This window comes from Corvus cornix, chromosome 2 (assembly GCF_000738735.6).
Source record: "Corvus cornix cornix isolate S_Up_H32 chromosome 2, ASM73873v5, whole genome shotgun sequence".
NCBI lineage: Eukaryota > Metazoa > Chordata > Aves > Passeriformes > Corvidae > Corvus > Corvus cornix.
Window position 1 is genome coordinate 37,431,240 of NC_046333.1, and position 27,222 is coordinate 37,458,461.

The 27,222-nt window shown below is 39.3% G+C and overlaps 1 protein-coding gene across 4 annotated transcripts; it reads left to right on the forward strand.

Moving 5' to 3' along the window:
- Window positions 1-151: 151 nt before the first annotated feature.
- Window positions 152-25,365, forward strand: TCAIM (T cell activation inhibitor, mitochondrial). 4 transcript variants are annotated; one of them, XM_039548707.1, is made up of 11 exons: window positions 152-234; window positions 2,244-2,319; window positions 7,777-7,912; window positions 8,450-8,603; window positions 9,493-9,739; window positions 11,493-11,615; window positions 14,259-14,356; window positions 15,972-16,063; window positions 18,068-18,300; window positions 18,824-18,955; window positions 22,355-25,365. In XM_039548707.1, exons 2-11 carry the CDS (start codon window positions 2,291-2,293, stop codon window positions 22,578-22,580), a joined length of 1,470 nt encoding a protein of 489 aa, XP_039404641.1. In that variant the 5' UTR covers window positions 152-234; window positions 2,244-2,290; the 3' UTR covers window positions 22,581-25,365. The 4 variants fall into 4 exon arrangements, with proteins under 4 accessions (XP_039404641.1, XP_039404642.1, XP_010397199.1 ...); XM_039548708.1 differs by lacking the exon at window positions 152-234 and adding an exon at window positions 241-355; XM_010398897.4 differs by lacking the exon at window positions 152-234 and adding an exon at window positions 497-864.
- Window positions 25,366-27,222: the final 1,857 nt, after the last annotated feature.

The window sequence follows — 27,222 nt, forward strand, 5'->3', positions numbered from 1 at the left end:
GGCGGCCCTGAGGGGCGGGCTCTGCGGGGCGCGCGGCTGACGCCGGGGGCGAGGCCCGGGCGAGGGGAGCCCCGCCCGCCCCGAGCGGCCGCTCAGCGGAGGAGCCACCAGGGGGCGGGAGCGCAGGCGCGCGCCGGGCCCGCCCCCGGCGGGAATCCCCCGGGCCCGCCCCCTCCGGGGCCGTAGGCGGGGGCGATGGGGCCGAGCCCCGGCGGGTGCCGTCCGGTCGCGGCGGTAAGCGGGGCCGGGCTGGGGGCCTCGGCGCGCCTCTCCGCGAGGGGAGGGCATGAGGAAAGGAAGCGCGGCCCACCGCCCACCTGCGCGGGGGGTCCGCTGGGACGGTGGCCGAAGGACGGTGCGCGGCCGAGCCCGGGCGGTGCGGGGGGGGTCTGCTTTGAAGCCGGCCGGGCTGCGTCGCTCGGTGCCCGCCGGCGGGGCGGGGCGGGGGCCGGGGCCGGGGGCTGCCTCTGCGCTGGCACGCGCGTGGCGGTACGTGCGCGCGGGCACGCGCAGCCCCGGATCTCGGCCGAGCTCAGCTCGGTTCGGCGCTGCCGGCCCGGCTCGGCTCGGCTCGGCCCGGCATCGGCGGCTCCTTACCGCACGCCTTGTTCCTGAAGGTGCGAAAGGCCCGTGAGCCGGATCGCGGTCAGCTCTGCCGCCCTCTGGGAAGACCTTGCCTTTAGTGGATCTTAAAGCGAATTCTACCGGGGCTCTGTTTTCAGTAGTTAAAACTGTTAATGGTCGGACCAGTGCAGCTTATTTGCTTTCAAGCAGTAAGCGAGTCACGTTTTCCCGAGCTTATTTTCTGAGCGCTGTCATCTTGTTGATTTTCACGCTGTTTTCTCCGTGCTGCCTCAAGTGTAGGTAAACACCTGAAATAGACAAGGGCGGGCTGAGCGGGGAGGTGGCAGCGATGTGCGACGTCGTGGTGCCAAAGGCTTCTGCAACATAATTCATATTTTGTTATGTTTCAGTGGGTTTGTCTTTGAGGTGGGGGCAGGTGAAATTTAGTCTAAACCAGGAGGTTTTGTTTTTCAGTTAAGCGGCGTACCAATTTCCAAGCAGTTAATAGAGCATTTAAAGCAAGAAACAATGATGCTTTTGTCTGGTTATATAAAGTGTTACCGCGGATTAAGCGAGATTGTTGAGTTTTTTCCATCCTCTACCCAAATGCCTGAAGCTAAAATTACAGTGAGGGAAAACTGGTTTTATGACCAGAGAGCTTGTTAATGTATTTAACTTAATTTATGATTAGGACTATTGTTATAGACAGTGAAAATGATATGGTTGCTGTTTTGCCCACCTAGCTGAAAATCAGAAAACAAAAATTATCGAATGTTTTAGGGCTATTTTAGCTCAGTATTTTTTTTCCTCCCACTATCTGCCTCTAGTAAAAATTTAGGTTCTTGGTTAAGTATATTTGTATTAGTAATACGCACTTCTAAAACTTCAAGTGCTTTGCAAAGTAGGCATAGGAAGTGTCATGCCGTATTGGAACACGGACGATGTTTCTCTGATAGCTGTTCATCTCAGGTGCTTTGAAACAGCATACGTAGCAGGCATGTTCTTCTGAAAAGTGCAAAGCGTATTTAAAAAAAAAGATTGAAAACGTTGCCAATAGGGAGCTTACCTCATAATCTCTAATAATTAGCTGTATGTTTGCACTCTGACATGCCAAGTGGTTTGTCTCCTGTTGGAAAACTCTCGCCTACAGTTGCCTAGTGCAGAAGTTACTGGTAAGAACTGCTAATTCATTTTTATGAATGTCAGCAAACCTTTGAGAAAGATTCCCAGGCACTGTTGTATGACAGTGATTTTCCCTCTGGTTTTATATTACCCTTCCATAAAGTAGTTGGCACATGTGTTTTAAAGTATTAATATTTGTTTGAGTGTAGGACTTACTAAAAATTTACATGAAATTCCATGTGTTAGTGCTTAAACCTTCTATTTTTTTGCTTTTAAAATTCTTAGGAGTTCTTTTTCCCTAACTGGAGTACCTTTAAATGTTCATTCTCAAATCAAGATATGGTAATAACTCTTAATATTGGCAAGACTCACTGTTAGTAGAGGAAACAGAAAGATTCTTACACAAAGCTTTAGGTTTTATATTTGGTTGCTCAATTTTATATTACTGTTGTGACTTTAAAAGTTATCAGCTAGGGTTTAGAAAATGCACTGGTAAGTAACAGGGGAAAATACCCATGTCCATTTCTGAAAGGGATTTTCTTCTCCTTTTTTTGAAGTGAGTTAGTGGATGGCTGAAATTTGGCTCAACTACTGAGTTGCTGAAATGTTTTGCTGCTTGAGAACCGTGAGAAGGTATGGCATGTTACGGACCTAATTTACCTTTAGCATATGTTTCAGTGTTTGCTTATGACTTGCGTATTTGTGAAACTGGTTTGGTATTTTTGTTTCATGCTTATTTCTTTGACATTCTCATCTTTACAGCTTGAAGCTTTCAGCAGAGCATCCACAGTTGATAATCCTCCAAAGCCATATGCCTGTCCTCAAGTGAGACATTAAAAAGGCTCTCAACAAAATGAGGGGTTTTAAATGGCTTAATTATGAGAAACATGAATATGATATTCAATGTATTATTGCATTATTGAGTTATTAAAGCTTAATGTTTCAAAATGTGTGAATATGTCTGTAACTATGTGTTGCAGTGGGGATACTGCAACACGCATATATCAAACCAGGAGTCCCGTGGAAAGGAAATATATATGGACAGACAGATTCTTGATAGATGTTTCAGAGATGTTTATTTCTCCAGCCGCATGGCCGGAGCTCTGCCGAGGAACTGTTCCAGTCACGGGACCAAGGGTCCTTCTGCCCGCGCAGGGAACACAAACCAACCAATGGGAACGAGGCTGAGCAGGGGCAGGGAAACCCCGTGTCTGTGCCCTCAGGGCCCCTCTCCCAGGGCTCCATGGCAGGGGAGGGACCCCAACACCTCACCCATTTTATTTTAATAAAAGGAGAATGAAAACAACTGGATAAACATAACAAGAACAGTTTCAAAACAAACAAGCCACCCTCCTGAGTCTTTAAATGTCCAAACAGATTCTGTGGAACATCTTAGGGCTGACAGAAGGGAGACAGAACTCTCTGAGCATGCTTTGTGGGGAAACTGAGGCAGGAGAGGGTTTAATTTCTTCCCTCCCCCTTTTCATCCCCCCTCAGCATTGGAAAGGGATTTTTGGGGAAACAGTTGGCAAAAGCATGGTTTTGTGAGGGAAACCATGGATGAAAAAACAGATTGGGAATACACTGGGGGTAATAGGACATAGGGTAAAAGGGAAAGGTGGGATTAGGAAAGGGAGACTGTAGGGGGGGACTTACAATGGAGATATTGTCTAACATGACTACGATTTTTAGCATATATACTGCCTTTACAGGAAACACCATCAGGCCCAGTGACCTGCGATGCTTGTAACCCTTTTCTACCTTGTATAATTTTGAATTCCACTACCTCTCCATCTCCCAAGCTTGGGATGCATTTTTCAGGGTTATTCTTTTTAATAGCAGTTCTGTGCATGAATATGTCTTGCTGGTTGTCACACCTTGTTATAAAACCATAATTTTGCTTAACATTATACCATTTTACTATCCCTAAGATCTTAGTTACTATGATCTTTTCCTTTTTCCAAGTGGCTGCTGTTTTCTGTCTCGCTGCGTCTTTGCTCTCTCTTTCGGTCGCTCCCGTGTTGGAGTTGTCGGGGCTGCTGGTGCCTGCGCGCTTTTCCCGGAGGTCGCGTTCGGGGCTGCGCGGGCCGGGCCGGGCCGGGCCGCTCAGTTCTCCGTGCGTCGCCTCCTCTGGTCGCAGCTTCGCTGCCGCTGCCGGGCGCTGCACCCACATCTCGGCCGGGCCCCAAGCGATGACCCCCCCGCGCCCTGCTCCAGCGCATGTTTCGGCTGGGCGCGGCTCCGCTCCACCGCCACCGCCGCCCGCGCGCCGCCCCTCTCGGTTGGGCGTTCCCGGGCCTTGCTCCACCACGCGCTGCGCAGGGCCGGGCGGGCACCGCCGGGTCCCGCCGCTCCCGCACGCCTCGCTCCGCCACCGACACTGCGGCTCGCGTAGCTCCGCCCGCACGCCGGGAACTGCCTCGCTGCTGCTCGCAGAGCGCTCGGTGCACGTGGCCTGGGCCGCATGGTCCCTGCGCCAGGCTTCCCTTCGCCAGGACACAGCTGACATTGCTCAACAGTCTCGGTAATTAAATAATATTCACGAAAATATTCTTCCATCGGCATATATTTTGACTCCAGTATTAACTGTGTCCAAACGGTTTTCCAAAAGCCCTTGGTAATAATTAAATCCCAAGAAACATAGAAAAAGTTCTTAAACAACCATGCCAGGAAGTGTTTCAGTTCTTTTTGAGCTTGAATCAAGCTAAAATTTACAAATCGTTGTTCAAGAATCATTTTAAGTTTAAGATAAATGTCCATATGCGGCTCTGAGAGCCAAGAGTCTTCCCACGGTTCCTCCATAGTTTAGATATGGAATAGCAAAGCAAAACCAAGAAGAGGAATCCAAAGTTTCCAGGGTTTACTCACACAAATCAGTCGCTTAGGGATCGGGGATCGTTCTACTCACAATTCTCCACCATTATGTTGCAGTGGGGATCCTGCAACACGCATATATCAAACCAGGAGTCCCGTGGAAAGGAAATATATATGGGCAGACGGATTCTTGATAGCTGTTTCAGAGAGATGTTTATTTCTCCAGCCGCATGGCCGGGGCTCTGCCGAGGAACTGTTCCAGTCACGGGACCAAGGGTCCTTCTGCCCGCGCAGGGAACACAAACCAACCAATGGGAACGAGGCTGAGCAGGGGCAGGGAAGCCCCGTGTCTGTGCCCTCAGGGCCCCTCTCCCAGGGCTCCATGGCAGGGGAGGGACCCCAACAACTATGAACTTAATGTAACAGAGCTTTTCAGTGGCAAAGCTCTACGCCAAAAAGTTGAACTTTGGAGAGATGTGAAGAAAAAGAAAGCTGAAGGGAATTACTTAACCAATAAATTAAATCAGTCTTAGAGTGTGATTGCATAATGTGTTCTAGTGGAGATTGTGTTTCATGTCTTTCATGGAGACACTGTCCTCAAAGTGGTTGTGACCTTGGTTTTAATACAAAGCCTTTCTCTGCTCTTCAGATTTAAATGAAGCTCTTGGAACAATCTTTGCTCCTTGTGAGTGAAGTCATAAACATCTTTCTTGCATTTTCTCTCTCTAAATCCATTTTAATTCACTTACTTCGTCACTTCAGTTAAAAGATGCCTCAGAGTTCTGTCTTTCACCTTCAGTGAATGAATTCTTCCTTCTGTCACGCAGACTAATTTTGGCCTTTGAGCATTTCTCTTTTAAGCAAGTTCAAAATAGACTTTGGCTGGAATCCTGAGCCTTCCTACTAGCATGACAGTGTTGTTTAGATACAAAACAAGGGAACTAAAGTTAGCCATCCTTGGCCATTTTTCATGTAGAATAACAGATGGAACTTTATAATTAATAAACTCAGAAGTATGATTAATGGCTTCTAGTTATGGTGAAACTTTTTTTCTGATCTACTGGAAACATCATGCAGTGTAGCTTGAGAGTGGATGTGGGAAATGGTGTACAAATAAGGTGAACAGAGAACTGAGCTCCTCTTCCTTCTAGCAGCTTGGTCTGGGAGGATGTGAATTTCTTGCATGGCAGTAATCTGCAATTAGAAGGGTAACTGGTTAGTTTACTTTTTTCCTTTGCTGGAATTATTTTTTCCTTTTACTGTTTTGTGTCCACTTGCTACCCAAAAAAGAGAAAAATTTGCTATTTTTTTTCTCAGCAAGACAATTATTTTGGTGTTTCCAGACCCAGAATGGTAAAGCATCTGATGAAGTGGACTTCTATCCAGAGTGCTTTGCTCCCTGTCTTGCCTAGTCCAGTAGAGGTGTTCTTGCTGCATTACTGAGCAACTGTGACATGATTTTGTCATTAAGAGCTTTCACTCTCCCTAAAAACATTATATTGCTGTGATACTTCACCATCTCCTGCAGGTTTGAGTAGGATCATGGGCTGTAGTCATGACTAGTCTTAGTCTTAGAGTCTCTGAGATGCAGCCAAGAAGGAAGTAGAAGTGTTTGCCAGTAATACATTTTCACTTTTTTTATTGAAGTCATAGCAGATTTGGAATTTCATCAGCCTTATATCATGGTTTGTTGTCCCACTTTTCTACAATAACTTCTGTTTTCAGCAAGCTGACTTTTAAGACCTGGTAATTAAATATTTGCCCACCTCTTAGGCAGAAAGCATTAGTCTTACCTGCTTTCATGTTTCTAACTGAAGAGCTGGGAAGGTTGACAGAAAAAAGGTAAACTAAGGGTCACTGCTTCTGCTTGACAACTCAAATGTTGTCATTTATCATTTGCCAAAATAAAACATTCTGCATATTGTCTGAGGACAAATTTGGGGATTTTTAAAATATTTTTAAATTAATGACAGCAGTCAGGAAAGTCTCACATGTTTCTGTGTCCAGGATGATTATTTGGTCTAGGATGCTGGACAAAGAGCTCTCTGTAGAACAGTCCTGCAAACTATTATTAATACAGTTACTAGTTCTATGTGAATTGGAAGCAGCTTTGTCTCTAATCTGCTGTATATTTTCCTGTTTAGGGGTTGCAGTTTGAATGATACTGTGAGGAGTAGAACAGCATTGTACTTCTTAACAGAGCAGAGTCCCTGCCCTTATGATTTGCAAACTAAAATTAATGTTAATCACAGAAAGAGGCCTGTTGAATTTGTTAGCTTGTGAAATCAGCTGAAGGAGAAACCTGTTGTTGTATATTTTCCAGTTCACATTTTCTTGCTGCTTTTGTGTATACTCTCTTGGTACTTAGTTTGCTAAACCTGAATATTACCTTTGAGCTAAGGCAGGATATTTTGGTGGTCTGTAATGAAGGACTTGGTTTCCATTTCAGTCTTCTGTTACACAAGTGTACTTGTTACAGAACTGTTGTTCAATTTCCACATAATTGCAGGTATTCAATAATTTGCACTTTCTGAACTTCCTAGAACTTCTTCAACTTAACTTTTCCTTCTGATCTTAGGTAAAACAGTTTTCTTCTCCTACCAGTAATTTTCTTTAAGTCCTTGTTTCTCGTAATTTAGTGAAGATGAGAAGACAAAAAGTATTGTCTTTTTACTTGATGTTTTCTAGAAAAGAATATGTTTGGGAAAGTAGATTTGTTTTTTTTTTTTTTTTTTTACTGGACACAAGTATGGAACTCACAATCTAATGCAGAACTTTTTTTTCACTTAATTGGGTTTATTATTCCTGGGTAAAATTTAAGATTCTTTTGGTACTGCTTGGAAAATACTGTGTTTGGCTTTTTAACTTGGAGGTTCAAAGATATATAAGGGTTGACTTTTAAAAGCAGCTTCAGCAATGTCTATGAAAAATACCACTAAAGCCAGTATTTGCAGTTTGAACTACTTGACTGGGGAATTTTTATGTGAGGCATATTTGAGAAAGGAGAGAGAAGTTACCATACTTATTTACATGTCTTATTAAACCATTAGCATCCACCATCCTTCAAACCTGTTGGATTGCTGCTGTGAAAACACAGCTTTGTTAATCCCAAGGGGAAAGATCCAGAACTCAGACTCCTAATTTAAATTCTCCAGTTTTAAATTATTATACTTGCAACTATGAATGTTTACTCCATTCTTCCCCATTTTAATGTAATTATATCAGTTTGTCACTTGATTGGTAGCATCATGCATAAACATTTTACTGCTTTGTTAGGTTATGTCTGGACAAGATATTGCTGCAATGCGTTCTTCAGTCAAGAACTTTGTCAGGCGCTGATGCCATCAATGCTCTCAGACCTTTCTATTTTGCTGTACATCCAGATTTCTTTGGCCAGCATCCCAAAGAGAGGGTAAAAATATTTTGTATGCTTTCTTTGTAAATATTTCATATTTCAAGGATGGAAATTTTCTAGTTTTCCTGCTGCCAGAGAGACAAAAGTAATGTTAGAATTCAATATCGTTGGTACCAGAGAACAAAAAGATGCACTTCCTTAATTTTTAGCAAGGATAGGTCCCTTAGAAGTTCATTATTTGTTAATCATATTTTCTAATCGTTATAAAGAAAATACTGAATCCTTCCAGGCTAATTTATAATACATATTACTTTGTCCCTTTGAAATGCTGTGCATTATATTTGAATAAATTAATTTCTTTAAGCTTGAAAGCCAGTGCATTTTGGAACGCACACAAATGTACAAGTGTGTACACCATACAAATTTATTCATGCAAGGTAATTACAAATGCTGAGAATATGAGCTGTATCACTACTTGTTAAAAGCAACTGGAATTTTGTGAAACCTAATTCTGCATGTAAGATTAAAAAGGTTTAGATGAAAAATGGCCTAATTCATCATCTGTAATTTTTGTTTGTTTTTTTTTTTAAACAGGAAGTAAATGAAAACTCTCTGAAGAGGCTAAATGGCTACTTGGAGAACCTACAGAAACCAGGATTTCGTTCCTTTAAGCCAACTCAGCTTACCTTTTATGTAAGAGAAAGAGAACCAAACTCTTCTAATGTTCAGGAATCCTTCAGTGCTTCAGGTGCTTTTATATCGTGTAGAATGTATCTTCCTGTACTTAAATTCCTTCAGACCATTGCTTAGCCTTGTGCAGTCATAATAACTTCACAACTGAATAAAATCCTGTCAAACTGTGAAAATCTGTATTAGATCAGGCAGGTGGGACCATCCCAAGTAATTAAACATCTTAAGCTTTATAAAGCCTTGAAAGAATGAGACATTACAGTGTTGAGGTCAAGTTACAGTATAAGGAAGTAAAAAAAGTGGATGTAAATGATAATACTTTTGCTTTTAATACCATTGCCATGTTTAAGTGGAGCAATGTTGGGTCCTTGTCCTCATTGCAGTTCATGTGTAGTACATAATGTCAGGGCACTTGTAGAACTTACTCTCTAAGCAGCTGTATAACATCTGAAGCTCCAATTTACTTCATTGTCTCTTATCTTTGAGAATACAAAAAATATTGCCGAATTTTAAATGTTGCTATTGATTAACTTTATTGTACATATTTGTCTCCAGTACCAATATGTGTTACCTAACAGAAGAGTTTTACGTTCTATATCCTGACAGTCAAAACACTGCAAATTGTGAGGTGTCCTTGTGCTAGGAAACAAAATCATGCTGTTTTTTAAGAAAATAGTAGTGTTATGTCTGGTCTACTTAACATAATATTTGAACTGGAAGCTGTCTTCTGCTCTTGAGTCAAAAGCTTGCTTTCTAACAGGGAAGGTAGGCCCAGTAGCTAAGTGATTGGACATAGTTAAATTGCATGTGAATTTTGCAGTGAGTATTGAAATAATAGCATCATCATAATTTCCAGCTATCTGTGCCTTGTTTAGGCTCTTGTGTAAGAGGAAAGAAATGGGAATGCATTTTAAATAATTTTAATTAAATAATACTTGTTTTTACAGGGTTTCGAGCAGTCAGTTTTACGTTACATACTAGGGATCTCCTGAGCACAGTATTAGATATTCTCAACTCCTGCAGTTTATCTACAGAGCATGTTCAGAGTTTGAATGTGAACGCTCAGCCCCACAAGGAAGCAAAAAGCACAGTAAACAGACCTATCAAATGGGATAAGACCTATTACTCCTTTACTGGATTCAAGGATCCTGAGGAGGAACTAGAGCAAGCCCAGAGAGTGGAAACAACTTTAATGTATGTAATGCTTTCATTGAACTGAAATTTTGTAATCTAAATTGGTCTTACTCTAATGCTGAGTTTTTTAACGGTAGGCAATAAACATTCTGAACAATACAAAACTTTATTGTCCAACATGTAATTTTGCCATGCTTTTTATAATTAGAGTTCAGATGAGCTCCTGGGACAACTACAGTGCCAGCAAAGCTGAAACATTCTTGTCTCTTTGCCCAGCATTCATGTTTGGTCAATCTAGTTTTGGTTGATCCTGTTTTTCAGATTTGTGGAATATTGGTGGCAATTCAAAAGAAAACAGAGGTTCCACTTGCTCCAGATAGCTCCTTACCTCTTACAGGAATTCTGTAACACAAACCTATATGACTGTTAATTTTATTGTTCCTATTTCATTATCACATTCTGTTGAGGGTGGGAGATAATACATGAAAACTAAGGTTAAAAGGTTTTAATAGGCATGGTATCTTAGTGTTGGGCTTCTCATTTGTTGTTCTGCAGGAAAACCTTAATATTTAAGTCAATGTAGTTACAAATGCTGAACTTGCATTACATGTAGCAAGTTATGTAGTAAAGTTGGTGGTTTAAAAAAAATTTGTATGTCCTCATTTTGGGACACAGGCATTTTGGGGCCTTTAAAATCTTTTTGTGACAATGAGTTTTAGGTGCCATTTGAAATGAATGCAGAGCTGTGCTGGAAGGATCTTCAGAGCAAAGTATACCCCTTATCCTGCATACCACCTCACAAAACTACTGTAATATGCACATTTATAAAACAGTTAACTGAGATTTAACGTACTCAAGAATATTTTTACTTATTTTTACACATTTACAAGGAATGCCACGGACAGTTATGTATTAACAGTCTCGTTTTAATACATAGACAGCTGGCATCAGGCCTCTCTTTTTTACTTGAGTTGAATTTTTTTGCTTCAAATTAAAATGAGAATGGAACTATTTGTTTGTAAAAGAGTATGAAAATAAGTTCATACTATGAACAAAGGCTAAATCTCTTAAATAGTAATCTTTTCCTAGAAATGGAATTATCTACTGAAATTTTAGATGTACTCAATGAGTCATGTTTGTCTGGTTGTGATTATTGGCAAAAAAACTATAAAACTTTGACCTGTTCAATCTATGTTCATGTCAGCTCTGTAAAAGTTACCTAACTTAGCCCTTTAGTACCACCTCCCATATTTGATAGTCTACTATGATCACTTTGGTTGGGGTTTTCTTGTTAGGTTTTGTTGTGTTTGGGTTCGTTTGGGGTTTTTTTTAAAGGCAGATGGGTGGAAACTTCTTTAATTAGACCACAGAGTTCTGAAGATGTCCCGTGAAGTCTCACTGATCTGTTGGTTTATACCTTTTACACACACATCCAAGTCTTACAGTTTTAAAACATTGTCATTAACATTGTCAGTGTTTTTGATTCAGTTTGATTCCTTAGTCCCCTCCAAAGACATTAAGTGCCAGGGTTTCCTCTGTAGATATCTTAGGGTGAAGCATTTAGCAATTTCATCTTCTCTATTGATTCCTTAGTCCCCTCCAAAGACATTAAGTGCCAGGGTTTCCTCTGTAGATATCTTAGGGTGAAGCACTTAGCAATTTCATCTTCTCTATTTTTAAAAAAATCCCTTTACCTGATAATTTGACTTGAAACACTTACATTAGCAGTAAGAATTGAGTTACCTGTACTGTTTACATGGTAGATCATACAGCAGCATGCTTCTACTGTTGAGTATTTTTCCTTGTCTTCCAGATCCTGGCTCGATGATAATGAAGCAAGTGCAGTAAAAAAGCTGAAAAAGAGTTTGCCGCTTAGAAAAGAATTAGAACGTTTAAAAATTGAACTTTCTCATGAACTCCAGCTCTCAGATATCAGGTAATTAATTAGATCAGTTGTACTTGGATTAAGACAGTCAAAGCAAGGAAGTGTTGTCTAATACTATGCTATGAACTTTAAAAGCTTATTTCAGCAAAACAGCTATCTTTCATATATGAAGAAGTGTTACTGCACTGAGTGTTTTTCTAGAAGAATTCTATTGGGACAAAAGTTTCCTGTTACAGTCTGCTCCGAGCGACCTCCTATTTGTAACTGAAAGTGTAGGCTCCAGCTGAGGCAGACACAGAAATAGATCTAGTGTGTATGTGTTAGTTTGGATGTTTTGCTGGTTAAAACTGCATTTCCGGAATTCGAGTTAATATCTACAAAGGTAACTAGGCCAGCAGTGAAATGCAACTTTGCACATGGTACATAATGAGATCCTGTGAATGCTTAATAAAAATGTTCTTTCTTCTAGTGTTTAGTTTCTCACTCTCCAGAGGAGGAGGAGATTCGTTTGTTTGAAAGATCTGATTGCAGTTGGAGATCTTGATTCTTCAGAATATTTTCCAGAAAATAATTTGCTATCTTTTTTTAAATTTTGTGCCTTTGAGGATGTTGGGAAATGAGATATTCAGGGTGGGGGAAGTGGCAGCGAAGGTATTCACAAATGGAAAAATAAACTTTGGGAGATTATTTCAAGGGCTAGTCTGTTAGGTTCTATTTTTTTAACCAGGAAAGAGAGAGTTGGAGCTTCTAAAATCATGCTTTTGTCCTTTCACCCTGCAAAAGACCGTGGTTTCCTTTAAGCTGAAGCCAGGCTTTTTGAACACAATTTCTAATGCTCTGTAACTGTGCTGTGGTGAAGGTTTTTAACATTCTGAAACAGTCTTCAGTATTAAACGTGTAGGTTTGATTTTATTCATGGCTTATATTAATTTTCTTAAATAGTTTGTGCTTCTGAAATACATTAAAATTATTGTGTTCCATGAAGAGTTATTAATCTTCCATGAGTTACACTGTTATAATCCAGGGAGGAATGTGAGTGCCAGACACCTGACAAGCCACTACGTTAATAGGACACTATTACTTGTGATTCTGGAGCCTCATGCTAGTGTTCACAGAGATCTGAAAAATTACTGGGTCACTGGCTTTATTCCATGTATAAGTTCAGGACAGCTGAAGAAATGGCCACCTTTTTCCACTCCTGTCTGGTGCTGCTGAAAGCAAAGTGATATTGCTAGGTAACTAAATAATTATTTGAATTACTTGTATTAGATTAAATTGCCTCACATGTGCTGTGGCGTAGTGCCATTCTCTGCATCCCAAAGAGTGAGGTTTTGCCAGTTAGGTTTCCCTAAAAGAGATTATGTGGGTGACCCTAGCCAGCAGCTGAGTACTTACACAGCCACTTGCTCATACACCCCATGTGGGATGGGAGGAAGAGAATAGAAAGAGCACAAGCAAGAAAATTTGTGAATTAAAGTAGAAGTTTAATAGCTGAAGTGGAGCAAAGCACAGTTCAAGCAAAGCAAAAGGAGGGATTAATTCTCTGTTCCCCAGTGACAGGCAGGTGTTTAGTCCCTTCTGGACAGTTGGGCCTCAGTGGGCCTCAGCATGTGTAACGTTTACTTGGGGAGACAAACACCATAACCATGAGGGTCCGCCTTCCTTCTCCTTTCCCTGAGCATTTACTGTTGAACATGACATATGGTCTGGAATATCCCTTTGGTTAGTTGGAGTCACCCATCCTGGCTGTGTCCCCTCCCAGCATCTTGTCCACCCCAGCCTATTTGCTGATGGTGGGGGGCAGGGTGGGAAGAAAAAGAGAAGACCTGGACGCTGTGCCAGCACTGCAGAATAGCCAAAATATTGATGTTTTATGATCACTGTTAGAGTAAAAAATATAAAATATGGGTGTTATGAAGAAAACTAACTCAATTCCTCACAGACACAGTACAATAAAGGAATGGGAATTTTCCACTTTGAGACTGTTTTATATCAACTAAAAGTCTGTAAAAAGGTATATTTTTTCCAATACACTGGGACAACGTCACAGTTTAGATGCTTTTTGAAATTTGTTTAGCAATCTGTCTGATCAGTCTGTAATGAAAAAGATGCCAAAACTATGTGTATTAAAGCCAGCAAGGTAACACCTGGCTCCTGTATGGTTTAACAAAAATTACTCCACTGTAAAATATGAATAATACATAGCAACTTTCCATTGGAATCATAGTAATGTTTTGGGCTAGGAACCAAAAAAAAAGGAAAAGAAGATAATGTCCTTACATACTGTATTTGCTCCTCTGGACAAACATTACGCAGTGTCCAAACAAACTGCATGCTCCATGACCAAACCAAATACTGGCTTGTCTGTTGCTGTTCTCTTACTAACCCCCTTCTTACTGGGGGAGAGATTTATGTCTGTCTACCTGGTTTTATATTTATTTTTTCTGGTGTTGGTTTTCTTTGTTTGCTTTTTGGGACTCACTTTGAGAAGCACTGTAATTTTATTTAGGCTTTCTATCAAATAGTTCAAATAGCATATGACTTGGACAGGTTTTGAGTAGCCTTTGCTTTTATTACTTTTGGGGTGCTATTCTGCTTGTGCTACAAGGCTTTGAGCTGCATCTTAACTTCTGTGATTTTTTTTTTTTTAAATAATATTGAGGATTAAATGCTTTCAATTACATTTTCATTTAGGTGGCAGAGGAGCTGGGGTATTGCTCACCGCTGTAGCCAGCTACACAGTCTGGGTCGACTGGTCCAACAGCGACCTGAAATATTAAAGAACGTTAAAGGTATTTCTGTTGCTTGATTCATATATCCTAATATAGTATTGATTCGGAAATGAGCATGGGTCTTCTGTTGCAAGGGATTCTTTTTACAAATTCTTTTGATAACTGCAAAAACAAACTTGTCAGGCTTACTGAAAAGCTGGTGAGAACTTACATTTTAAGCTGCTGGGTATTTTTTAAAGTGACCTTTCCTTAGAGTTTATTCACTGCACTCAGCTTCTAGTTTACTTCTTAATAAATGCAAGTGGAGTCTGTTGAAGGCACCAGACTTAATATTAGCAATGAAAGTAAAAAATGTAAACTGAACCTCTGAAAGGGTGGAGGTAGCAATAGATAGTAGCCCATGGTGAATTCAAGACAAAAATGTGAGTAAGTCTCTAACCCTAGCGAGGACTTACTAGAATACCTTTAAAATTGTACTGCTTTCTTTTCTCATGTGTTCCATAAAATAACTGTATTAAAGTTGGTATTTTCTCAGGAAAAACTAAAATATTCTGTAAACCTGACCTACCATTCTTCTCATACATCTGTTTGACCTGTGGCAGTAGCTGTTTCCTCTAATTGTAATTCCACATTTTATGCCTGTCTCCAGATACTCAGTTTTGAGTGACTTTCATTTGAGGGTTCACCTAATCCTTTGCCAAAAGACAAGAGTGAGTAGGACAATAAGTAGTAGTTTTAAATTGTATCAGATTTCAAATTAGTTCTTTACCTGAGCATGCTAAAGATTCAAAGCGTTAGAGAAGTCTGTCTTGTGAACCTGTTGTAGTCTCCATCTTTGAAGATATTTAATAATGCACTGGATAAGTACCTGTCAGTAATTATACAAGTACAGTTGATGTTGCCTTTGGGTACAAGGTTTAACTAGATGCCTTGAAGCCAGTGTTGCTCCTTCTTTGGGGTTTTGGAAAACTGATTTCTGAGAGCAAGAGCTTCTACTTAAGCCTTGTCTTGTAGATTAATACATCACACTGAAGACTTTTGTGGAAGCTTATTTTGATAAATAGTTGACTGTGCTATTACCCTAAAGATTTCTTGACCATCTTTGTACTCAGCTAAAAAAACAGACTCAAAACTGATTTATCCCCCTAAAAATCCATCTAGAATTAGCGCTTTATGTTGTCTCTGTTTTTAAAAAGAATGAAAACATAATGTGCAAGTGTTTCTTATAGCTTGCATGTTGCAGAGAGTTGTGAAGTAGAGTTGAATGGCCTTATTAATAGTTCTTTGACCAACTTCTACCTTGTATATGCTTCAAGCATTTAGCGTGTGTTTCCTGCGTCATACAGGATTCGTACAGATTATTTGGATATCCTCTCTGATGAGATTTTCTCATATTTTAAAATAGTCGTCAGAAAAAAGTCTGAGTAACTAAAACTCTTATCAAGTTCAAACAGAGAGAAGGCAAATGCTGGGTCAGGTTTGTATGAAAAAAATTCTTAAACTGGACTTTTCAAGAATCTCAAAATTTTGAGAATAACAGAAGCATCTATTCAACATGTGTTTGTGCTGCAGAAATGCGCTGCTTGTGACATGTTAGCAGCATAGTTAAGTCTTCAGTAATTGTAGGAATGACTGCAGTAACCCAAATTAGTAAAGAGCTTTGTTCAATCTCTAGGGCGCACGGTGGTATTTACAGATCGCTCAGGTATGAGTGCAGCAGGTCACATAATGCTGGGGACCATGGATGTTCACCATCACTGGACCAAAGTAAGAAGATTTCAAAGTAAATGATAACACTCCTTGTTGTGACATCCTTTTTTAAACTGTAGCAAAAATTAATAGGTGCAGATAACTAATGAGTAATTTAAAGCAAACACTTAGCTAATGTGTTTAGCATGATGGTGTACACTGCATTCTAAATTTAATCCTGTGTATGCTGTTACTAACAAGACTCTTTGCTAGATCTTTGCTGCTGCTTTCATTAATAAGTCAGTACTGCTTCTGATTAGATGTAAAGAAAACTAATTAGTTATGCACTGTTCCAGTCTGTGCAGTGAGTCCTGGCAGAGTACTTTGTGATCCATAAAGAGCTCATTCCCGTGAAGAGCTAATGGATTTTATTCCAATCTTTTGTAAATATGAGATTTAAAGGAAGTTGTGAACTGATGATTTCAGTCAATGACTACTAACCAACCCTACCACTCCATCTTGTTCTTTTAGGCAGCTAATGTGGATGTTGCAGAATTTTATCTTTAGTGACTATGCCCGTTCTGCTGCTGCTTGTGTAAAGTTCAGAGTGATAAGATTTCTGACATCCTAAATGATAGTGTTGTATGCAAAGGACCAAAAACTAAATATGTGGCAATATCAACATGTCACTTCAGGAATTTTTCTTTAATCTTGGTTACTGAAACATTACTGATAAAGCTATGAAAAAGTATTTCTTTGTAAAGGAGATTATTGGTGGAATTTCATAGTTGGGAATTTCACCCTGCTAGAATATCAGAATATTCTATTTCTGTATTCCAATCAGTGAATAAAATGAAAAGTTAACACTCAATCTTCTTTCTCTGGTGGTAGTTTGAATTTTTGCCTATATATGTTTTACTGAGTGGGAGAAAACAAACTGTGGCTTGTTAGTGTGAATGATTTACTAAGAACTTAAATTGAGAATCTGGAATTCAATAGAAAATTTTCTGGGATTTGAGAGTGTTGACAGTCGTTGGAATAAAGGTGTTCTGATTAATATTAAAATAAACACTAACTTCCTTGAAAAGATAAATGCTTCGTCTTTCTAACCTTTGCTGCAGGTTTTTCCAAAGGGGTCATAAAGCCACACAAAATGCCATGCAGATAGAATAATGTGTGTAGTTAGTTGTAGTGATGGTATTTGCTTGGGAAGACAAAAGAGAGGTATATATTTGAACCTGAAATCAAAGGGTTTTTATTTTGAAATGCACTAAAGATCATGTGAAATGTTACACAGAAAGTCAGTGAAAATTTTGATGAGGTGGATGAGTCAGTTGGTTTTTAGAGAGCATGTTTGTCCAATTCTACCCCATTTTAGAAAGCAATCCTAAGTGCTATTACTTTTTGTTACTAAGTACTAGAAGAAGGAAGCGGTAGAATACTGTCCAAGTCAGTCTGTAGAATGCTTGGTCAGAGGTACAATATTTAAAGGATTTTTGCTGGTTTTCTCTGTAACAAATGCAAAAGCTGACCCAACTGTTATTGTGCCAAAAGCTGTTCTGATTCTACTATCAGAACTATCTACTATCTATTCTGCTGGTCTCCTGGGTTTCTAAAGAGATAGTTCTGAAATCACTTGACTTGTTCCAGCAGCAGCTTTTTTTTGTATGAAAAACTGCTTTAAAATAACAACAGAGTGGATGGTAGGTAGTGACTACCGTATGAGGAATAGCTCTACCACTATAACTGTAGTGATAAATGTTCTGTATAGGTGTCAGATTATGTATTTTTGTTTATGTGAAACTATTAATTTCTGAATATCTAGAGGACATCCATCTATGGTTTTATGTCCTTTTGGTGCCTTTATGTTATAAATATGGGAAATACTTAGAAGCTTGTTCCATTATATCCTGTCCCAAAACACATACACTTTATTTTTCTCATCTTTGGTATTCTTCAATTTTAATTTTTCCCCTTGGGTTCCATGTTTGCATTGTTAAGTGTCTCTTTTATAGTTTCTTGTTATTTTTTTAATTTATTAAAGCTAACTTTTAAGCTCTGTTTGTTCATGTGTATGCACAGATTTTTGAGAGACTGCCAAATTATTATATGCTTCAAAAAAAGCTCCTGCTCTTGGAAGATCGGATAAGCCAACTTCTGGGAGGCATCCAAGTAATATATATTGAAGAGCTGCAACCTCTGTTGACTCTAGAAGAGTACTATGAGACTCTCAACTCTTTCTATAATAAACTACGTGACAGCAGACTACCTTTTCATCCTCGCAGTCTGCGAGGCTTGCAAATGATTCTGGAAAGGTAGGTATTTGCAGGGAAAGTTGATTTCTTTTAGAGCAATTACTCTTTTCTTTTTTTTCTTACACTGCTTATTGCTCTCACTAAGAAGAAAAGTAATATAATCTCGGATTTTCATTATGTCAAAGTCTTTTTGTTTCTGAAGGATTTAAGTGCATTTTTATGGGTTAAGAAGGAATCAGACTGAAGAAAATCCTGCTTAATTTCATTCAAATTGGACTCAAAGTTCTGTCTATTTTACAGTGTTGTGCTGGGTTAAATCAAAAGTTTTGTGCTGTCATGTTGGTATTGATATTTTTTGAGTATTCTTGCCAGTTGCTTTTGAAATGTAATTTTAAAAAAGCATTACTACTGTATTTCTCTAGTGTCATGAACCAAGCCTGATAATTTTTTACCAATTATTCTGATTGTGATTAGTTTATATTCTTTTATCTTTAGATTTTTTCTGAAAGTAATTTACATAAATAGATAAATAGTTGCATTCAAAAATTATACCTTTTTCTTGACTTTCATCATGTTTCATTAGTGACAGATATGCACCAAGCTTACATGAATTTGGACACTTTATGATCCCAACGGTCTGTGATCCAGCAGCTCTTCAATGGTTTATTTTTGCCAAAGCACAGGAAGCAAGAGAGAATTTGAAAAGAAAGGAGGAGTAAGTGTTCGTGTGACTCGATACATTTAGCCCTTTAAAAATATTTGCATGTCCTGTTTTTTATTTGGAGAAGGAGGAGGATTTTAAAGAATGTATTCATACTGTTTTGGTGGAAAAACCCCTTTTGTTTCTGAAACAGAGCTCTACCCATCAGCTTTACTAAGTAAAGAATTACAGCATTAGTGAATGCAAACAGTTACTAGAAAATACCCTCTTTCACCTTGTAGAGACAATTGTACTTCATTCAGAAGTAAAATACCTTTGCTTACAAGACAAAATTGCATAATATATTTTACGATTAGTTCCCCATCTAAGAGGTGGAAAACACCTTCTCAATGAATAAGAAAAGCAAGGATTTTTATTAATGTTAATTAAAATGTGACAAAAAAGCAGTGAAATCTAAACTAAAAATAACTGAGACCAACTAGAGAATCGTTATTTCTAGTTATTGGTCACTTGGTTGAGAAAAATATTAGTTTGTACCTAACAAGGCGAAGAAAAAAAAATCTGGGAAGAATGATGAGTGAAACACCTTGTGGGTGTTCTCTCACAGGTGCAAGTGAGATGCGAGAGTTTACAATAGGGAGTCACAGCACCATACTTAATATTAGGGCCATGCTTTGTAATATCCATCAGAACTGTAAATCTGCTTCTTGACCTTGTACACTGCATGTGTCCTTGAGGATGAAGTAGAGATACTGGGGTTGTTAAGTGGGTGGTAGGTACTTGTCCTTTCAGAGGTTGTTACTGCAAGTTTATTTTTCTGCTTTGGAAAGTTTTTAATGAGCTGTTGAACTATCACACTGTCACGAGTGTATACATGATGTATAGATCCAGATCTGTTTTTGTGAAGTTATTTTAGGCATGAGTTGCTGAAGGCACTATGGTTTTAGCTCTGTTAAGACCTCATTATTTGGAAAGATATGTTTTGCAGGTGGACTTCAGTAAACATGATTTGTTGGAATTTTTCAACAACCCTAGTCCATCTTGGAAATTAGATTTTTGCCATATAAATTGCAACTACTGAATAGCTCTCTATGTAGCTGTCCACATGTGACAGCTGGGAAAGTATTGTCTGTAGATTTTGGGAGGGATGTTGTAGGAAATGTATGCATTTGCATCTGGGTAACTCACTCTCCAAAAAACCTCACACTACCACACTTCATAAAGACACTGATCCAGGAAAACTGTGCCCTCAGAGTACAAGCAGCTGTGTTGTAAGAATGTAAGAGCCAAGATGCGTATCTTGTGTGCTGGATGATTGCTGGTTTGTATGAAATAGTAAACAACTGTACTGGGTCGCAATGTCTGTCCCCATCATCCATTAGCTTAAGGAGAGGCTTTATGGATGGGGCAAAAAATGTGGTGGGTTTTTTTACTCCATACTCCTTCCCAGTTTCTGTCTGACTGCACTTGAGAAAATACTTGAAGCTGGAAACATTATCTCATGTTAACAGCATTCAGTCGACCTTTTTATTTTCCCTTCCTCTTAATTGTCTTATTTTTTGAGCCAATTTGCATTTTGTGGCTCCAAATATCCAATGGCAACAAATTGCATATTTGAACCACATATGGCATGTGTATATGAAAGAGGGAGGAAGTGTTCTGTGATTTATAGACCCACAGCCTGATGATTTCATTTGTCATTCTTTTGTTCTTGTGTGATAGGAAATACAAAACAGTCATTCTCTATCACCTCTGGGGTTTTTTGTAGCTGTGTCATATTTCCTTTTACTTGTCTTTTATCGAAGCTGAAAACTCCTTTTCCACTTAATGCTTCCTTGGACAGAACTCATTCTGTTCTGATTTTCCTTAGCCTCGTGTGGCGGTTAAAAAGGCCTTAAGATAAAGGAAAATTGTTGCGGTGAACTGCAGCAGAAAATATTTTGAGATGGACTGGCTGTACTTTGCACATGGACTTGAATGTTCTACATGCAGTAAACAGCATAGCATGGCTGGAATTCCAACCTGAATGCTCAAGAAAGTCCAAATTCTGCTGCTCTAGAAAGTTCTGTTATCTGTGTGGATAATGTCAAGTCTTCTAGTAATGCAGGATTCTCCTTCCCATGCTTCTGTAAAGTATCAGGTTTGTGTGGTAATAAAGGTGTAAACCTTCCTGTGGAAGTGACTGAAAACAAACCTGCAATTCTCCAGCTAACTGGAATTCCTTCGAGGGAGCCTAAGATTTCACAGAACAGGAAAGCTTGGTGCCTAGGTATTTGGGAATGCACTCGGGAAGGTCATTTGGAAATGTTCCTTAGAGAGGACAGGCTCGCTCTGGTTAACTCACTGGCTCAGCTCATTGCTGACTGCCAGAGTGGGCTGGGCTCTTGTGCAGTGATCTGAGTGCCCCAGCAGAGCTCAGTGCCATGCAAGTACACAGAGGCACAGAGGTCCCATCCTGAGCTCTGGAGAGAGTGGTGGCAAGGCCCTACAGTAGCGTTTTCATGTGAGGCAAATGGTCTGAGTAGCTGTCGTGCTTAGCTTGGGCTGATTAACGTCCCAGTGGTGCTGCTGCTTTGTAGCTCCTCCCCTGTCTAGCACAAGGTCTGTGTTGCAGGGCAGCAGTGGTGCTGTGTCTGCAGCTAGGCTGGCTTGGAAATGCAGCTGTGTTCATGTGGCACAGTGCCTGAGCTAGTGGGGCTGGCTGAACCTGAACTGTCTCTTCATTAGTTGATCAGTCACAGCTCCAGTGACTTAATTAAATCTACACATTAACTTTGCTTCTGAGTAGTTTGAGTTTGCCACGTGGTGTCTTATTTCTCTGGAGTGAGGAAAAAGCTGTCCGTAAACTTCGGATTCAAAATTCATAGAACTGTTTAGGTTGGAAAAGACCTTTAAGATCATTGGGTCCAAGCAGATCAACAAAATTGTGCATTTGGGAAGTTACTAGCACACTTAATATGCATCAGTTTACTGTACTTACCAGTTGTTGGTTTTGATGACATACAGAGTACTGGTGTAACTAAGAGTAATTATGAAGATGATTTTGTGCATAAACTTAAACTTCCAATGTTATGTAAGTATTTTCATTCCTTACATTAAAAAGGGAGCCTTACAGGATTTTTATTTTTGTGTTTTTCCCAGTTATTTAGTGAGCAAAAAGATGTCGTGGCACAGGCTTTGAAATGTGACTCCATGGGCATGCGGTGCCCATAGTCATGGAAGAACGTTCACTCTGACTTCTGAGATAGACACATGCAACAACCTGCACAAAAATCTCAGCTCTACCATAGCTGTACATGAATTGACACCTTTGTTTACATGCATATAATCTACTTACTTCAATATTTCTTGTTTGAATAGATATTCAGTATACATTGAAATGCTTATTTTAAGGTGGGGGTTTTAAGAGATGAAGTTGTAATTTTGTTGCTGTGTGTTGTCTCCATTTGCCAGGATGATGATTACAGAGAAAGAGCTCATCGATACTTCCACGGAAAGATTTTCTTTGGATCGGCTGTATAAGGAACCCAGTGTTTCCAGTGCACAGATGATAGATTGCTGTAAGCGGCTGCTGGAGGAATCGTTGCCCTACCTACAAGGCATGCACCTTTGCATTTCCCATTTCTACTCTGTGCTGCAGGATGGAGACCTGTGTATACCTTGGAACTGGAAAAACTGAGGGATGTATCTGATAATCAGATAAATTGTTTTATTTTCTGTAAGAGGTTATAAATATGAATGTTTTTAAGAGTAAATTATTTAAATCTGTATTTTGATATCAGTATTCAGCTCACAAATTTTCTTCCGGCTGCTGCTGAGGAAGGATTGCAGTCCTAGACAATTTGCACAATGCACAGTATTGGTAGTCCTGGGAAAGAATCTGTACATTATTCATACTACTGTAGGAGTCCCAGTGTATGGTTACAGTTGTGAAACAGCATTTTTGTAGTGAATTCTGAAAATACATTAAATTGCAAGTCTGCAAAAATGTGCATGTGTATTTTTAATATACATGAATATTGCCGGATAGATCATCTGAAATAAAGAGTGTGCTACTCCAGCCGGACATTACATGCCGTCTTAAGGGGTTCATTGAAGGCAGAAGTTAAGTACAGAAGTTATCTGGTGGCAATGCTGGCATTTCATATTGCTGCTTATCACTGAATTAGAAAAAAAAACAAGGGAAAAAACATCAGAATATTTCTCCTTTGCAGAAGAAAGCAGTACATTGGTGTCTACAGCAGAATTTCACATGCTGGTCCAACATTGTTGCCTTAGAATTCCAAAATATTCCAGTTATACTGTCTGTGGTTACTTTAAAGCAGACATCAATCTCTTCTTGTTTTCTGGCATTTGCTCCATAAATACAGACAATCTTCTTTACTTACACTATAACAGATTGCAAATCCCATACACAACCCTTAAAACCTGAGTAGTTTAATGTGACATCTATGGGAAGGAAGCACTGATCTGTGTGGGATTGTCTGCAGGAGTAAGTACTTCTCAGTAAGAACAAGGAGTTTGCAGTATGGCAAACATGTGGATCCTTACTGGTACTTTATTCTTTGGAAAAAAATGAAATAAAGTGTGAAAGCATGTCAACACTTTTTCATTGTAATACATGCCAAGATGCATTTTGATATTTGGATTACTACTTCGCAAAATATCATTTGAGAAAGACCAACTGCTTAACATTTCTGGATTTGAATTTACCATAACTGGCAAAAAGAAAAGGAATTTTCAAATGCTTACTTGCCTTGTATTTTTATTTGTATTGAGCAGGGCAATTGGTGTGGTTCTCTGTTTTCTCCTGTTAGAAGGCTCAGTATCAAGTTGTTTATTAAGATGTCAAACTTAATGCAAAAACCCCCACTGTGATCTCAGAAAGGACTGTTCTAAAACGTCAAGACAGAAGCTGTGACTTCCTCAGGCCTGCAATCCAGGGGATTTACCAGCAATGCATGGAGAGGTTTTGAAGATCAATTGACCGTTTCTTCTAAGTTAACTTCCATGGCACATGACCTCTCCCTCAGTCCATCTAGCACTGCTGATACTCTGTGACCCAGCTGTGCTAAGCTAGTGAGCCAGTCCCACCCACTGTAGCTTAGCAATATTCCCTCATTCAGCTCTTTGAAGTAGGATATCTTTGGGAATAAAAAGACTATAGTAGTGGGGTTTTTTCTTGCGTGAGTTGAATGACTCCTTCTGGAGCTTGAGGGAGGAAGCAGCTGTCCACTTTGACTGTAGAGGAGATGATAAAAGGTCTGAGGGAAGGTGAGTGGATGCAAACAAGCCTGATGTGATCCTGTGAGGACTGACACCAATGTCACTGAAACCAGTGACTGCACCTTCTCTTCGCGGCACAGGACAACTGAAACTGGCGGGAGAAGAAGACATAAAGAGCCTTTATGAAATAGAGTATGGGATGTTTCCACAAGTAATGGAGACCCTGACCTGGAATGGGAGTTGGAGAAGGCAAAGCTTGATAAGGGGAACTGGGGCTGAGCTTAAAAGTAGAAGCAGTGAAGTAGTTGCTGTAAAACATTGCTAGTCTGGGATGCATCTGAAGATTCTCACCATTCCTTCTAAGGGAAAATAGCCAAAATCCTCTGGCAGAATGTGTCACCCCTCAAAGGGTGGCATGGCAGCTTGCTTGCCTGATGGTTTCCTCCAGGCTAGGGTCTTGGGTCTGTGCAATTAACCAGCGTTCCGGTCCTGCAACCCTCCCACCAGGGAGGTGGTTACCCATGGCGGTGGGCCTCCCCTCTGTTAGGTTTTGTTTTCCTGAGTTTTGAAGGAGATGCATTATACAATCTCTAAAACTGCTCAGAAGTTGAGCAATATAAAAATGAAGGTTGAGTATAGGTCAGTAATTCAGCGGTGTAAGGTCTGTCTCAACAGTGTTATTTTACAGTGCATTTTCTGTAAGACGGTTTTGCTGCTGAATGATCAAGTTGCCTTTACAAACATACGGGCCTCTTTACATTCTTTAAGATACTTAGGAAAACAGTGGGGTAAAAAGGTGCATGTTGTAGGTGTTTATTTGGTCATGTTTGATTTATTTTGAAAACTATCACCAAAGTAACAGAATTATCCATTTAGGTAAATATATATGGGTTAAATCTGTCAGAATTACATTTTGATTTCTAACATTTTATATATGGCAGGGAAAAAATAGGGGTTAGAACTCTGAAAATCTTTTGCCACTATGGCAGGGTGGAAATAGATAATGATTTGAGACTCTTGTGTTTTTAAATAGTGCAGAACACCTCAAATTCAACAGACAGTGTGGTCACCTCATTGTGGAAATAGATTTGAATGATTACTAACATCTACTGTAGTTTTATCCAGTACAAAGTCCTGCTTGCTCTGTGACCAACAACTAAAAACGTTCCATATGAAGTTTCAAGAAGCATCCTCCTTAAAAACAAATCCTAATATTAAATTAGGTGGATTTGGTGTCTTGCTGTTTTAATCATTATTGTTTGGTTTAGATTTGAGGTTTTCTACTGTTCGGAAATTTGCAGCATACATTTGAAAGGTAACTAAGAAACCCTACCACTGATCAAAGAATTGAAATGTGTGTTGGTTATCCATCATGAGTCAATAAGCCGTGATGCCCAGATCGTGTCATTCAGCCTCTGAGAGTGGTTTAGTATTTTAGTGCAGCTGCCAGAAGGAAATTCAATGCTAAAATAAAAGAGATGGGGACTTGAGACAAAATTTATCACCTTAACAAGTTATTTTGATGCTGTTAAATACTGTGTCCTTGAGATGCAGGTACTGGCAAACAACACTTTCCATTTTGTCAGGTGTTGGCGTAACATTTTACAGTATCGGTTGTTTGTGAATTCCAGTGTTACAGAACTCCTGCCTATGTTTTAACAGCTGTGTATGAAAATTGCATGAAATTGCATGCAATAATGCACATTTGTTGTTGTTCTTACGGCTATTAATTGCTGGGATACGGTCTCCAGCACCAGGAGGCTTGTATTCATGTTTTGTAAGAAATTCAAAGGTTGATAATGAATCTTGAAGACTTAAAAAGGAAAAGTCTTCCAGAAGACTAGAGCTGATGTATCAAAGCATATCCAAAATTCATCAGAACTCTTAATGGAAAATGTAAATCTCATCTGGTTTGTGTACATGACTGCTAGAAAAATCTTTCTGAGGAAACTGAAATTTTTAAACTTAGTAATTTCCAGTTGTCTTTCTGAAAATATATTGTCTTTGTCTGAAAAGTGTTGTCTCTGTGACTCCCTGGACATATTCATGTATGGTATGTGTGTAGTATATGTATACAAAGATGAGACTCCTAGTATTTCTTTATAAGCTTAACATTACGCAAATTTTTAATAGAAAAGTGCAGGAGGTTTTTTTTGGGTATTTTTATAAAAAAGGTAGCCTAGCTGAGAAAGAGAAAACATGGCTGTAAATACAGTAAAAATGTTAATTTTAAACGTTGAGAGAGAAAGGTGATCCTTTTCAGCTACATATAAATACTAGAGTAATCTGACTTTAAAATACAAGATCAAAAGCTGGGGTCTCAATTCTGTGCATGGAAAAAATGTCTACATATCCCCCTGGAAAGCCCTGTTAAAACTACAGTATATACTGATGTAATGGGGAAATAATCTTGTTTTGCAGTTTATCCTTTTCAGCTGCATATTCCTTACACAATTGCTTAAATGCTGAATAATTTAGTACTTCATTTTTGCTAAATCCTCCGATGGGGCACTGCATCTAAGTAGCCAGACTGATTGATTGTGATCTCAGCAATGTCTTTAAGACGAAAAACCTTTAGAAGATATTTTATTTAGTAGACCTGAAATTTAATATTTTCTTGCCAGCTTTTATATTCTGAAAGGGTCTCTTCTGTGATCTTCTATTTCCATAGCTTTTGGCTATTGTGTGGCTCCATATTTTAGTTAATGATTTTTAACCCTTTTGCTTCTCCTAACATATTTACCAAAAGAGCACAGGTTTAAATGTCTGTGCTGTGAACTGTGCTAACTACAGACACCCCCAACATGCCTGAAATTGAGCTGCTTATCCGCTTTGTAAACTTCTCTTAGATTTTAACAGATAATAAGATTTCAGAAAAGTGAGAGTGACCCAAGTTTGTGCCAAATGTAAAGGCTGCAATGGCAACATGGAACGGTTTTTAACACTGAGATTAAATAAAAAGAGCAGGGTTAATTTTCTTATTTAGTACCAACACCCCTACCTAGCTCCTCAGGACAGCACAAGGCAATTTACTGTAGATTAAGATACCAGTCAGCTTTAATTTCTTTTTTATTGTTTCTCTTTCATCATCTCCT